Here is a 13,680-nt window from a genome sequence, read left to right on the forward strand (position 1 = left end):
AAAAGAATATTAATACTTTATTAATTAATAATAATATAAAGTTAATTAATTTATATAATTATAATCTATATTAAAAATTAAAAACATAAAAAATATAATAACAAAATATTATAAAAGTTGAAGAGTCAAAACTGAAAATATCAAAAGGTTAAAACTGAAAAATAATATATAGGAGGAGGTATAGAAAATATAGGGAGAAGAGTGTAGGAGGGGGTGGGGTTAGAAAACCCCAAAATTAAAATGTTAAAGTAAGAGGAGAGGGATATTTTCAGAAACTTACTAATAGGTATTTTTGTTTGTATTGATACATCCTTTTATGCATATGTGTTCATGGCGTTCTCTGGAATGATTTGGAAACGACACGGACTTAAAGTTCATTTAGACTCATATAAAATAAAATGTTTTTTTTTTTATATGTAAGTATTTTTTTGGTATATTTATTTTCATATTATAAATGTAAATACTTTTTTGGTTCAAAAAATATTTACGAATTTAGTCGTTCAAAATATGAAAGTATAATGAGTTTTTTTAGTTTTTTTTTTTCATTATTTTATTACATTAACCAGTTTTATAAATAATAAGAATGTATATGATAGGTTTTAGAAAATCTAAGAAATTATTTAACATATTTTAAAATATTTAAAAACTTTATTTTTTCCAAAAAATTATATAAAAATTTAATTATTGTAAAGACTAAAATTTATTGACTTTTTTTAGACTCACCTGGAATAAAAAAAATTTTGGGTCAGAAACTTAGATTTAAGTTAGTGTGTCATATCCCAAAGTCTGGGGACCCTGTTTGTAAATTAAAAAAGAAACTGGAACAATTTTACACACGTGTTGCTCATGAGGGATACGTGGCTACATAAAGCTCTCTCAAATTCCTCCACATAAATGTTGTCTTCACTAGTACGATTGAAACTAGCAAATTCGGTAGGAATGGAGGAAAATCAAAGAGAGATTCACGAGGAAAGGGAGAACTTGTGAACATGGTTTAAAGCTTCGTTTGAGGTATGATCCTCAAACCATTCTTTGAAGATTGCGTTCGGTTAAAAATTAATAACATAATGGCATACTCGAATCTGTTACATAGTAGCTTTAGGGTGATTAATTTCGAAGTTTGTGTGGTTAACCACAAAACCCTAGTTCTTAGAATATTAGATCAAGGGTAAATTAGTCTTTAGCCTTTATGGTTAGAGTTGTTAATTAGTCTGTTCGAGAGTCGTTAATCGGTTTTCTTAGCTTAGCTTCGCTTGTATATACCTGCATCTTTCTGTGTAATTTCATCAAGTAAGTCAATACAGAGATCGCAACTCTGATATAGAATGATAATTCGAGTTCATTTCTTAATGATTTTGATACCAAAATGTTAGAATGAAGTTTATCAATGATTTAATATAAATAGCCCTATGAAAAAGATCAGAAAATGACACAAAAATAGCAAGAAAAGCACGTTCAAGGTGCTCTGTGCGATTGGGTCAAGAAGAAAGGGAAATAGATTGGGTTGAGGTTACAACTTCTGATTATTGTCTGCTTTGGACCCTGTAGTTTTATTTATTTTAGCTTTTACAAGAAACCAATCCATTCAAGGTTTACGAATTACGATTTAATGGTAAGAACACAATTTATAACTTATATATATATATATTATTAGTTTTTTGTTATCAAATTTACGCAACTGGTTACTTGTAGGACCTCGTGATTTTTTTATCTACCGTCCCTTAAACTTTTTCAATAACAACCCATTAATTTTGTTTTAATCGCACTTTGTAATTATTTATTTTAACTTCATGGCCACGTGCTCTCTTTATTCGACACGCACTTAATGCCCTTTCCCTTTTCCCCTTCTCACTCGCAAAATTACTCCGATCAACCTACCTCCAAAACCATGAAGAGAATCTCCAGTATCTCGTGGTTCGTAAATAAATCCTCTCTACACTCTTGTTGTTGCTACAACTGATTCAAAAACTGCAACTGTTTATATTGGTAATACTTCTTTAATGTTTGATTAATCAATCTGGGGATGTCGGTAGCTTTAGTTCGTCCAAATCTCTTAATCTTGATTTGCATTTTGGTTGCTTCAGGAACATACCCATGTTTATTTTGTTAAATTGATTGCTCTATTTTCTTGGAAAATAGTGTATTTTTTTGAATTTAACATTGATGTGAATTTCCTAACTTTTCTTGGAATCTTGATTTAAAGGCTTGAAGAGACTTGATAACGATTTTTCTATTTCAAAACTTATGGGTTTAAAGGGCTTCAGAAATGAACACAGCCATTGACTTTCTTGTTTCTGTTTATATTATATGCTAGGAATCTGTCAATTGATTTGTATGATTTTTGTTACTTTATGTAGAAATTGAAGAACACAGCTACTGCAATGGGACAACATAATGATGTTGAATATGTTGGGATTAATGAAGCTCCTTCTCCTACAGCTGTCTCTAATAACAAGATGAAAAGAGTCTCAATTATACCCCTCATTTTTCTCATTTTCTATGAGGTTTCTGGAGGACCTTTTGGTGTTGAGGATAGTGTTCAGGCTGCTGGACCTCTTTTAGCCCTTATAGGGTTCTTGGTGTTCCCATTTATTTGGAGTGTACCTGAAGCTCTAATAACTGCTGAAATGGGTACAATGTTCCCTGAAGATGGTGGTTATGTTGTTTGGGTGTCATCTGCTTTAGGACCTTATTGGGGGTTTCAACAAGGCTGGATGAAATGGCTTAGTGGGGTTATAGACAATGCCCTGTATCCAGTTTTGTTTCTTGATTATTTGAAATCAGGAATTCCAGCATTAGCCGATGGTTATCCGCGAGTTTTAGCAGTATTAGCCTTGACTATTGCCCTCACATACATGAACTTTAGAGGCTTGACAATTGTAGGGTGGGTTGCTGTTCTATTAGGGGTGTTTTCTTTGGTTCCTTTTGTAATCATGGGTCTTATTTCAATTCCTAGGATAGAGCCTGCAAGATGGTTAGTGGTGGATTTACATGTGGTTGATTGGAACTTATACTTAAACACACTCTTTTGGAACCTTAATTATTGGGACTCAATAAGTACACTTGCCGGGGAGGTCGATAATCCAAAGAAAACTCTCCCAAAAGCCTTGTTATATGCCTTGATCCTAGTTGTTTTTGGCTACTTTTTCCCTCTTCTCATGGGCACTGGTGCTGTACCCCTCCATCGTGATCTATGGACCGATGGGTATTTCTCGGATGTGGCTAAAATCGTGGGCGGTGTATGGTTGAGATGGTGGATCCAGGCGGGYGCWGCCATGTCRAACATGGGAATGTTYGTYACWGAAATGAGTAGCGACTCKTTTCARCTTCTTGGWATGGCGGAAAGRGGYATGCTTCCKGAGTTTTTCGCMAARAGRTCYCGTTATGGWACTCCRTCAATCGGGATCTTGTTCTCGGCTTCTGGTGTGATCTTGCTTTCGTGGCTAAGTTTTCAAGAAATCGTGGCGGCAGAAAACTTCTTGTACTGTTTCGGGATGATTTTGGAGTTCATAGCTTTTGTAAGGTTAAGAATGAAGTATCCAGCTGCATCTAGGCCGTACAAGATACCGGTGGGCACAGTTGGATCGGTTCTTTTGTGTGTTCCTCCAACAATCTTGATCTGTGTCGTGTTGGCTCTTTCTTCGCTTAAGGTGATGATCGTTAGCGTTATTGCTATAGTTATTGGGCTAGTGTTGCATCCGTTTCTAAAGCACGTCGAGAAGAAAAGATGGATCAAGTTCTCGACCAGTGCTGATCTACCCGACCTTTATAATGCTCATGAGCATAATGAATCTTTAGTTTATTAGTAGCATCAAGGCGATCGTATCTTGGCGTGACCGCCAACGTTTGATTTGGGTGTGCTCAGCGTGATATAGTGTCATAGGTGGCTGATTTTTACTTTTTTTTTTTTTCGTTAGTCTCAACGGGATTTTTCTTTGTTACAAAAACGCTTTTTAAATTATATGATTGGTTTCGGTGATTTCCATCTCGGTCTCGACTAATATCAGTTTCATTAGGAAGAAAACAAGAGGGTTAGCTTCAAAATGAAGATTCCTCAAGGAGAGAGGTGGTGGTTTTGACTTTTGATGCCAAATCTACAAGTAGAGATGGCTGAAAAATTCGTAACGCGGTATACAACAACCTCTTCCACCACCATCAGCCACCTTCTCTTCCACTACAACACCTCCTCCACCATTGTCAATTGCCATCGCCACCACTCTCCACCATCTTTACGTCTTTCACAACCACCATCGGCCACCGATCGCCACCGCCACCTCTGCCTCTACCATTTCCACCACATTGGCAACAACTACCTCCTCCACCACTGTCGCCACCACTACCACTATTCACCGTCTTCTCGTCCTCACATTCACCATCGTCCACCAATGTCATCAAATAACTTTTACGTAAAAATATTTATAAATTAAATTATTTACTTCATTTGTGTTAACTTTAACCATTATATAATATATAAAATCATCAAATAATTTTTGGAGCCAACTTGTCTAGTTTTGTCCGATACATAAGTCTCGTCCTATCCAATCCTGCTCTCTTACTCCGGTCCAAGTGTACCAAACGCTACTTTTAGGACCGATTAAAGCCCGACTCATATAGAAGTTTGGATCAGGGCGAACGAAATCGACACTGATCAGTACAACTGTCTCTCCTTTCAAAAATGTTTTGCAAAATCAAAATTGATAAATATAATTAAAAGATATTCTTCGTTTGGAGATTAAAATATCAATCTAACAACCATATTGCATTTTTCTTTCTTGTATTATATAAAACTATTTAATTTATACTATCTTATAAAATAGTTGGTTAAGTTTTTATCGTTGATTGGTACAGGTATATCTATACTGTATTATAAAACACTAGAAGAGTACTCACGTAATGCAGCGAGATACATCTTGATTTTAATATTTTATATTATTCTTTATTTCAGTCGATGTTATAATATGGTCTAATGTGATTTTGAAAAAGCGACGATGTTTTTACTTTTTAATGAAATATAAATTTGAAGATATCATAAAAATTTGACAAAAATATATCGATATTAGTATCAAATTAACTATTTAAAATCCTCATGTTTTGTGTAATTTTTAATTCAATTTTTTTATTATAATTTAATTTAGTTTCAATAATGAAGTAATTTATATCTGGTTTAATAATCTAATTTTCTTATAACGATAATAATTAATTATTTTGTTAGAATTTGATAATTATCCTAATTATATTTTAAAATGAGATGCTTATCCTTTATTTGATTATGTTTATCCGTAGTTAGTTACACGAATTCAAATATGGAGCTTTAATAAGTTATATTTGTGTATAATTTACTTGTAATCTTGAATTTTAAGTAATATGCATCAATATACGGTACTTCATGCATAAAAAAAATAGTTTTTAAGAGTTTTTGTCAAATGTTTTATAATATAATATATATTTGACAAAAAAAAAATTAAAAACCATTTTCTTGCATAAATTGTTATTTATTGATGCATATTATTTAAAATTTAAGATTACAAGTAAGGGTGCGTTTGGTATGCAGACAAAACAGGAAGAAACATGACAGAATATGACAGTTGTTCAACATTTGGTAAGACATCACATGACTGGACAAAAGTGGTTAAAATGACCACTTTACCCTCAGTGAGTTGTTTAGTGTTTTTTTAACTAAATAATCAATAGAAATGTTAACAAATACGGTGTGCAAAGTATAACTTACATCAAACCAATATTACTTGCAAAAATATATTTGCAAAAATACATAATTTCATAATCAACTAATGATATATGAAAAAGGTAAATATAATATAAGCATCAAGAATCCATTATCGAAGCAAATTTATATGTATTCCATGCTAAGAAGAAAAAACTACTACCAACAAGCGCACAATCAATTGAAATAGATTAAATATCAAATAGTAAATAAAATATAAGTATCAAGAAAACAATTTGGCTAGTGATCCCATATAGTATCATCACATTCACAAAACTTGGATTCCATAAAACAAAAAAATTCACCTATCACCTGTACAATCACTCCTGTAAGATCAAAATCGAATATTTACTACTCTGATCAAGGGAAAACATACAAAACTCATCGAAAACAACAAATTGCATGCGTGAACCTTACACAATACGTTTGACGATGATAAAATCAAGAAAACAATTTATGTAATTATAATAGAATAATTATTTTTTATAACAAAATATATCATTTGAAGTTTTCGTCAAAACAATTAAAATGATACCAAATAAAAAGTTTATGTGGTTTTTTATTTTTATTTTTATCTCTTTTCTGCATTTTTTATTATTATTAATATATAATGAATTACATAAATTAATAAAAATATAGAAACCATATAAAAATAATATTTTGAGAACAGTAAAATGAAAGTTTAAGAAACATAAAATACAATAAATAAAATTTAAAGAATAAATAAAATGTAAAAGAGAGACCTATTTGATGTTTTAGAAAATAATTAAGTTTTATTTTGAGGTTATATTGGTAAAATATAAGTCTGTTCCACCTTGTTCCACCATGTTCCACTTTGTTCCTGTCTGTTCCACATAAAATTCATGCCAAATATGAGACATGGATCCCTGTCATGTTCTGTCCTGTCCCTGTCCAGTGTACCAAACGCACCCTAATTGTACATAAGTATAACTTGTCAAAAACTTTATTTTTGAATTCATGTAACTAACTGCAAATAAAAATAATCAAACACTAAATAAACATCTTATTTTGAACTAGAAGGGTACTCGCGCAATGCAGCGAGATACATCTTGATTTTAATATTTTATTTTATTTTTTATCTCAGTCGATGTTATAGCATGATCTTATATGATTTTGAAAAAGCGATGATTTTTTATTTTTGAATAAAATATAAACTTGAAGATATCATAAAATTTTGACAAAAATATATCGATAATAATATCAAATTAACTATTTAAAATTCTTATTATTTGTGTAATTTTTTAATTCAAATTTTTTATAATTTAATTTAGGTTCAAAACGAAATAATTTATATTTGGTTTAGTAATATAATTTTCTTATGAAGATAATAACTAATTATTTTGTTAAAACTCGATAATTATCCTAATTATATTTTAGATTTTTTATATTTTAAAATGAGATGTTTATCCTCTATTTGATTATKTTTATCCGCAGTTAGTTATACGAATTCAAACATGGAGCTTTAATAAGTTATACTTATGTATAATTTACTTGTAATCTTGAATTTTAAGTAATATGCATCAATATACAGTACTTCATGCATAAAAAATGGTTTTTAAGAGTTTTTGTCGAATGTTTTATAATATAATATAGATATAAACATTATCAAATGTAATTAAGGGGGTGTTTGGGATTGCTTATTTAAAACAACTTATGTTTTTTTGTAAAAGTGCTTATTAACTTATGTGGTATCAAACTGGAGTTTTGTAAAAAGTGTTTGGATTAGCTTATAAAGGTACCAAAAAGCTATAAGTTGATAAGTTGGTTTTTAGTGTTTGGCAAATTTGGCTTATAGATGTAAAATTACCAAAAGGTCCTCCAATCAACCTCCTGTTCATCGTCTCCATCCTCACTCCAAACCCTATTTTCTCCAGATTCACTCCAACCCTATTTTCTCCAGATTCCTCTCCATCCTCATCACTCCAACCCTATTTTCTCCAGATTCCTATCATCGCGATCTCCTGTGAGTGGTTTCTCCCCGAGAACCTCTGCATCGGCGAGTTTCTTGGCACCGATTTCCGTCTCCAAGACGACATCCGTCTCCAAGATGACATTCGATTCGATTTCACAGGCTTCACAGAGGCTTTGGTGAGATGGACAGACCTCGATTTCTCTGGTTTCTCTGGTTCGATTTCACAAATTATCAAAAAAAAGTTCTCTGGTTCGATTTCTCTGGTTTCTCTGGTTCGATTTCACAGTCGGTCGCTTGAGAGGAAGGTAAGGGTTAAAATGGTAAATTGTTAATAAGTTGATTTTGATAAGTCAGGGAGGATTGACTTATCAAAAACGACTTATTACCGGTTTGGTACCGGTATAAGCAATTTTTTTTTTTTTACCCAAACACTCCAAAATGACTTWTCTCCGGTACCGAACTGAAATAAGTTAATAAGTCAGTTTGAAAAGCTTACCCAAACACCCCCTAAGATAACCATTGAGTTTTAATTGAATATTTAATTATTATATTTATAAAAAAATATATTATTAAACTAACAATAAATTATTTATTTATTAAACCTAAATCAAATTATAATAAAAATTTGAATTAAATAAATTACACAAAAAATAAGAACTTTTAAATAGTTARTTTGATACTAACATCAATATAGTTTTTTCTAATTTTTATAATATTTTCAAGTTTATATTTCATTCAGAAATAATAATTTTTTTTTGATTTGTCAAAACGACATAAAATCGTATTATATTAATAGAGACAAAAAACAAAACGAAACACTAAAATCGAGATGTATCTCGCTGGGTCGTTATGACTTATGATTGGTTTGTAGAATATGGAATAGAATCGAATTAGGATTAAATTTCTTTCTAAATAGAAAATTTATATAAATAATTGAAAAAATAATTAAATTACTTTTTTATTAATTAATTATCATAAAATAAAATTTCTGGTATATTTTGAAATATTATTACAAATAAATTCTATGAAATCTCATGAAATATCAATCACCTTGATCAGATTTCGAAATTCTATGTTTATGAGACTTCAATGAATCTCGAGATTTAAAACACATGAATTCTTCAAACTAAATTATAGATTTAAATGAAATTTAATTTCAAATCCCTCTAAATTCAATTAAACCTTAGTTTTTTATTAAGTCATGTATGGATAAAATTGTCTGTGTAAATTAATTTGTCCATATAGATTTAGGAGATCTTTGTTTGGAGGTTTTGTTTTTCGTAAATGGAAGAAACATATTTTTTTAATTAGGACAAGTTTAGAAAAATATTGACTTTTTGCATAAAACTCCTTAAAAATTTACCGAACAGACCATTTTCTATATCATTAAGTTACTACCAAACACTACGGTCATATATAATTAACTGAATAAACTGTGAGCCTTCTATTAAACTACTAACAAACATACACTTCCTATATATTTTATACAAACATTGTTAATTTATCGACATTTAATTTAATTATTTTTAGTAAAGAAAAAGTACTTCGATTGATAATCTAATTGTATCTATGGGTGTAAACGATTCGAGCTTGGACTTAATGATTCTTGAGTTCGAGTCGATCTCGAATACAAAATAGAACTTGTTTAACTTAACGAGCAGAGCTTTATAACACAAATATTCGACTCGCCTCGTTCGAAAAATCGATTCAATTATTCAAGTCGAGCCAAACCGAGCCATTAAAGCATACCCTTTTCGAGCCAAAAATGCTCATACATTTATCAATGATTCAATAAAGATATAATAAATAATCGAGTTCAAAGTCGATAAACGAGTTAATCGATCGCGAGTCGAACCCGTAAACGAGCATCGAGCTCAATAACTCAAAAAAGATTCAAGCTCGAGCTCAAGCTCGAGCCTTACACTGAAAAGTTAATCGAGCTCAATCAAACGCGAGCCTAGTATTAATTTTTTGAGCCGACTCGAGTCGTTTACATTCTAACGGCTTCTATAGCTTCGCTTCGTATATACTTGTAGTTGTTGATCCGGGCTCGAACCTAAAAACCGAACCACTGATTCCTTTCTTGAGTAGAAAGCGAGATCGAAAGACAGAAAAGGGTTTTTGCACGAAACCCCTTCTCAAATTTTCAAATTCCCAATTCAATTTTGCTGAAGATAAATCACCAAATCATAGCGAAAGGATTTTCATCTCAAGATTCCGAATAATGGATGTGATAAAATCGCAGCAGTTATCAGCACGGCCGATCGAGAAGGTAGTCGTTCACCCCTTGGTACTCCTTAGCATCGTTGATAACTACTATAGAGTCGCCAAAGACACTCGCAAACGTGTCGTTGGTGTTCTCCTTGGTAGTTCTTTCAAAGGCACCGTCGACGTCACAAACAGCTACGCAGGTTTTCTTTGATCCTTTCGTTTATTGCCTAAACATCTGCCTGATTGTTTTTTATTTAAATTTTAGATAATGGGGTTGCTTTTTCTTCTTCTTGATATAGACCTGCATAGGGTTTATGTATCGTAAGTAGTTAGTGGTGATAGATAATTATAAAAACTTAAGACTGGATTCTTGGGAGGATATGATAAGTTGGAACGGATCTGGTGAAGTGATTGGAATAAACGACACGATTATCAACAATGGGCATCCTTTTCTGTTTCTCGTTATGATTATTTATTGTGGAAGTTTTAGAAAATAAGAAGTCTATTGCTTAGTTCTTTTCTTATTGAAGTACTGAACTGTAATGAGATGTTATGAGCTGGATTCAAACTTCAGAGGATTAATCAATTCGAATGGTGTAGCAAGAGCTCATGTAACTCAATTTAATCCTTATTATATTCGAGAAGTATGGTATGTACTGCGAGGATGGAGTGATATACATAAGAAACTGGCCGGGTTTCCATGTTGCCTTCTTCTCATGGAACAAACCTATGTAAGAAACATATTAGAAAGTGAATGAAAGAACCTGTTGATGATGGAACCTAATACGGTTTAAGATATGATATGCTTTATAATTGTAATTGGTGTTTAACGTAGTATTTGGCCACGAAAGTAAGATGCTATCCATTTTCTCATTTGCTTTCGTATTCATGCCCTCCATGCAAATTATTTTTTCATTAAGTAAATGGAACTTGCAATGACTTGATTCACATTACGTATCTCCTGTACCATGTAAGGCAAAACAAAATTGTAGTAATAGGAAACCTTATAAACTACATTTGGGTAGAGACTGTGTTTCATGTGGCTCAAATTTTATGAGTTTCTTGCTCATTTGATATTATCAATATATAGAATTATGGAATTACCATGTCATTCACAACTTAGGCATGGACTAGGTGGTTCAACCTAGATAAAACCAAACCTATATTCAGAAGATTATATTTTTAGTATTGAGTTGCATCTTCCATTCTTAAGGTCACACGTTAATTGCACATACAGGGGTACTATATAATAAGGTTAAGCTAGCCATTAAGCCGTTGCATTATTCATTTTATGAGCATTTTACTATACCTGTATATGTTTATATTTAGGGTTAATGTACACTTTCTGTCATCTACATGCTAGTAGTATCTCGTGTGATGATCTTAACAAAGAGGCATATGCGGAGCTAAATTCGCCTTCGCTCAGCATATCTATTAGCATGGTAGATATACTATTTGGCTAACTGTTGTGTTAACTTCAGCCTGGTGTCTAGATTTTATTTTATACCCTTATGGTGTGGTTGGTATGTGGGACATGACAGAGTAGGACAGGACAGGTTAAAAACTTGTTGTCCCACTTTTGGAGCGACATTAAGGCTGTGACAGGTCAGGACTACCCACCCAAATAGGTGGAACGAAAATCAGGGAGATGGGACAAGATGGGTAAATTACTAAACCTCCCATGTCAAATTAAAACTCTAAAACCTTGCACAATTCTTTCACCCGCCTACCTCACTCTCGCCCGTCCAGTTCTATGCCGTTCCATCTGCCTACCAAACACACCCTTATATATAAGAAGAAATCAAGTTCAGTTCTAGTGATGAAAGAATAATATCTGGACACATGCATTAAGCTTCATACCCATAAAGAAGTCGCAGGTTAGACAAAAGGACCACTATTATATATTATTATTATATCTATTAATAAAACAATGATATTGTTTTCATTTTTTGAACTAACCGCTCTATGGAGAATGTTTAATAGTATGATTCACTTGTCTGCTTGAAGATTCTGCAAGCATAGATAGCACAGTTGAATCTCAAAGGAGTTATTATTTTTTTGTAAAACAGCACTGAATATCTTTTTGTATCCTCAAGCAAAACACAAGTAATAAACATTTAGATCTCTTGAAAACAATGAACAAGTTGTCAACTGTATTTAATCCCTAATCAGCTATACAACTAAACCACCAAGAGGCTTTTGGCCCAATTACAAAAGGTGTCAATTCCATCTCCCCAACCTTTAGGTTGGGGTTCAAGCTTCTTTGGGACATGTATGTGATGGTATCCAATTTTCCATTCAAGAAAAGCAAAAGAAAAAACTACACAACTAAACCAGTTCAAACAGACATTGTTCTAAGTTGACTAGTACTCTTTTGTAGTGCCTTTTGAGGAAGACGACAAGGATCCCAGCATTTGGTTTCTTGATCACAACTATCATGAGGCCATGTTCTCCATGTTCAAGAGAATCAATGGTAATCTTCAGTTTTATTAAAAAGAATAGTGATAGTGCTTCTTGCTTTACTACCTCTGCAAGAATGTATCTCTGTTCCAAAACAATCCTAACAATTTAAAGTTTGTTGCAGCTAAGGAGCATGTGGTAGGATGGTATAGCACCGGCCCCAAGCTAAGGGAGAATGATCTTGACATTCACGGCTTATTTAATGAGTAAGCATTGGGATCTTATCCTGAATTTTATTGTTTCCTTTCTGCTTGGAGGCATGATTGCACAAATGCTGTATTTTGTTTTTGTCATATTTCTTTTTTATCTTTGGATATGCTCGTATGTACACAACTTGCATTAATGATGTGCCTCATGCTCATTCTTTTTACCGATTGGTTTAGTTTCCTAAAACGAATTTTTCCTTGTTTCTATCTTTTTAGACGCAAATACATGAAAATACGTACATACATAGTACATGTACATATACATACTTATATACATACAATTGTGTGTGTGTATATATGTGTATCAGCTTCTTGTTCCTAATTTAATTTTCTTTGGTGGTTTCATATGTACTGCACTGTGAAATTATGTGGGTAGTCTCTAGTTCATGATATCTGAGTTCCATATGGATTGTTTATTTCCCTGTGATTCTGTAACCATATGTTTTTTTTTGACTGAGGAATCTTGTTACCGCAGCTACGTTCCAAATCCTGTATTGGTGATAATAGATGTCCAGCCAAAGGAATTGGGAATTCCCACCAAAGCTTACTATGCTATTGAAGAGGTCAAAGAGGTACGATCAATTTGAAGTCCTTTTTTTGTAGCTCTTCAGTTTCATTTCTATTTGATTAAGAATTAACCTATTGACTGCCTCCATATGAAAAAGAACCATTATCAAAGATTGATTTGCTTAGTTACACAAGCTATGGCTGGACATGAAACTAAACGATTACTAGCTTCTCTTACAGAATGCTACTCAGAAAAGCCAGAAGGTTTTTGTTCATGTACCCTCAGAAATTGCTGCTCACGAAGTGGAAGAAATTGGTAAGCTCAATAGAATTCTTTTACTTGGTGCATCCGTCTCCTTTGCTACTGATCCAAAGAGCGGATGAGATGCTGAGATGCATATTTTCCTCATACATTTGGTTGCTTGATGTATGCAATATTGCAATTCTCTTTCTACAGGAGTGGAGCACTTGCTGAGGGATGTGAAGGATACAACTGTCAGCACGCTTGCAACAGAGGTTTCCTTCCTCTCCCCCTATTTATGGTTATTATGTACCTCTTTGGTTCATTGATTGACGGGTTATGGATAGAGATGGAAATTTTACCCATAGGGGAGGGGATTCCCTGCTTTGGCGGGTAACCG

General features: G+C 32.7%; 2 protein-coding genes across 4 annotated transcripts in view; both read left to right on the forward strand.

The window, feature by feature from the left end:
- Window positions 1-3,983, forward strand: part of LOC112528180 (probable polyamine transporter At1g31830) — an 11,169-nt gene extending 7,186 nt beyond the window's left edge. The window contains exons 1-2 of one of the 3 annotated variants that reach the window (XM_025139143.1): window positions 942-1,011; window positions 2,358-3,983. In XM_025139143.1, coding sequence (XP_024994911.1) covers window positions 2,382-3,806 — 1,425 coding nt within the window. In that variant the 5' untranslated portion in view covers window positions 942-1,011; window positions 2,358-2,381 and the 3' untranslated portion in view covers window positions 3,807-3,983. Of the gene's footprint in view, window positions 1-941; window positions 1,012-1,928; window positions 1,987-2,357 lie in introns of those variants that run through there. The other 2 variants (XM_025139144.1, XM_025139142.1) reach the window with 2 other exon arrangements.
- Window positions 3,984-9,739: 5,756 nt separating this feature from the next.
- LOC112528087 (26S proteasome non-ATPase regulatory subunit 7 homolog A-like) overlaps window positions 9,740-13,680 on the forward strand; it is a 6,665-nt gene continuing 2,724 nt past the window's right edge. Inside the window, exons 1-6 of the mRNA XM_025139001.1 lie at window positions 9,740-10,066; window positions 12,247-12,339; window positions 12,451-12,532; window positions 13,008-13,104; window positions 13,280-13,355; window positions 13,497-13,555. Coding sequence (XP_024994769.1) covers window positions 9,880-10,066; window positions 12,247-12,339; window positions 12,451-12,532; window positions 13,008-13,104; window positions 13,280-13,355; window positions 13,497-13,555 — 594 coding nt within the window. The 5' untranslated portion in view covers window positions 9,740-9,879. The remainder of the gene's footprint in view (window positions 10,067-12,246; window positions 12,340-12,450; window positions 12,533-13,007; window positions 13,105-13,279; window positions 13,356-13,496; window positions 13,556-13,680) is intronic.

Source organism: Cynara cardunculus (assembly GCF_001531365.2).
Source record: "Cynara cardunculus var. scolymus isolate 2C chromosome LG 15, CcrdV1, whole genome shotgun sequence".
Classification (NCBI taxonomy): Eukaryota; Viridiplantae; Streptophyta; class Magnoliopsida; order Asterales; family Asteraceae; genus Cynara; species Cynara cardunculus.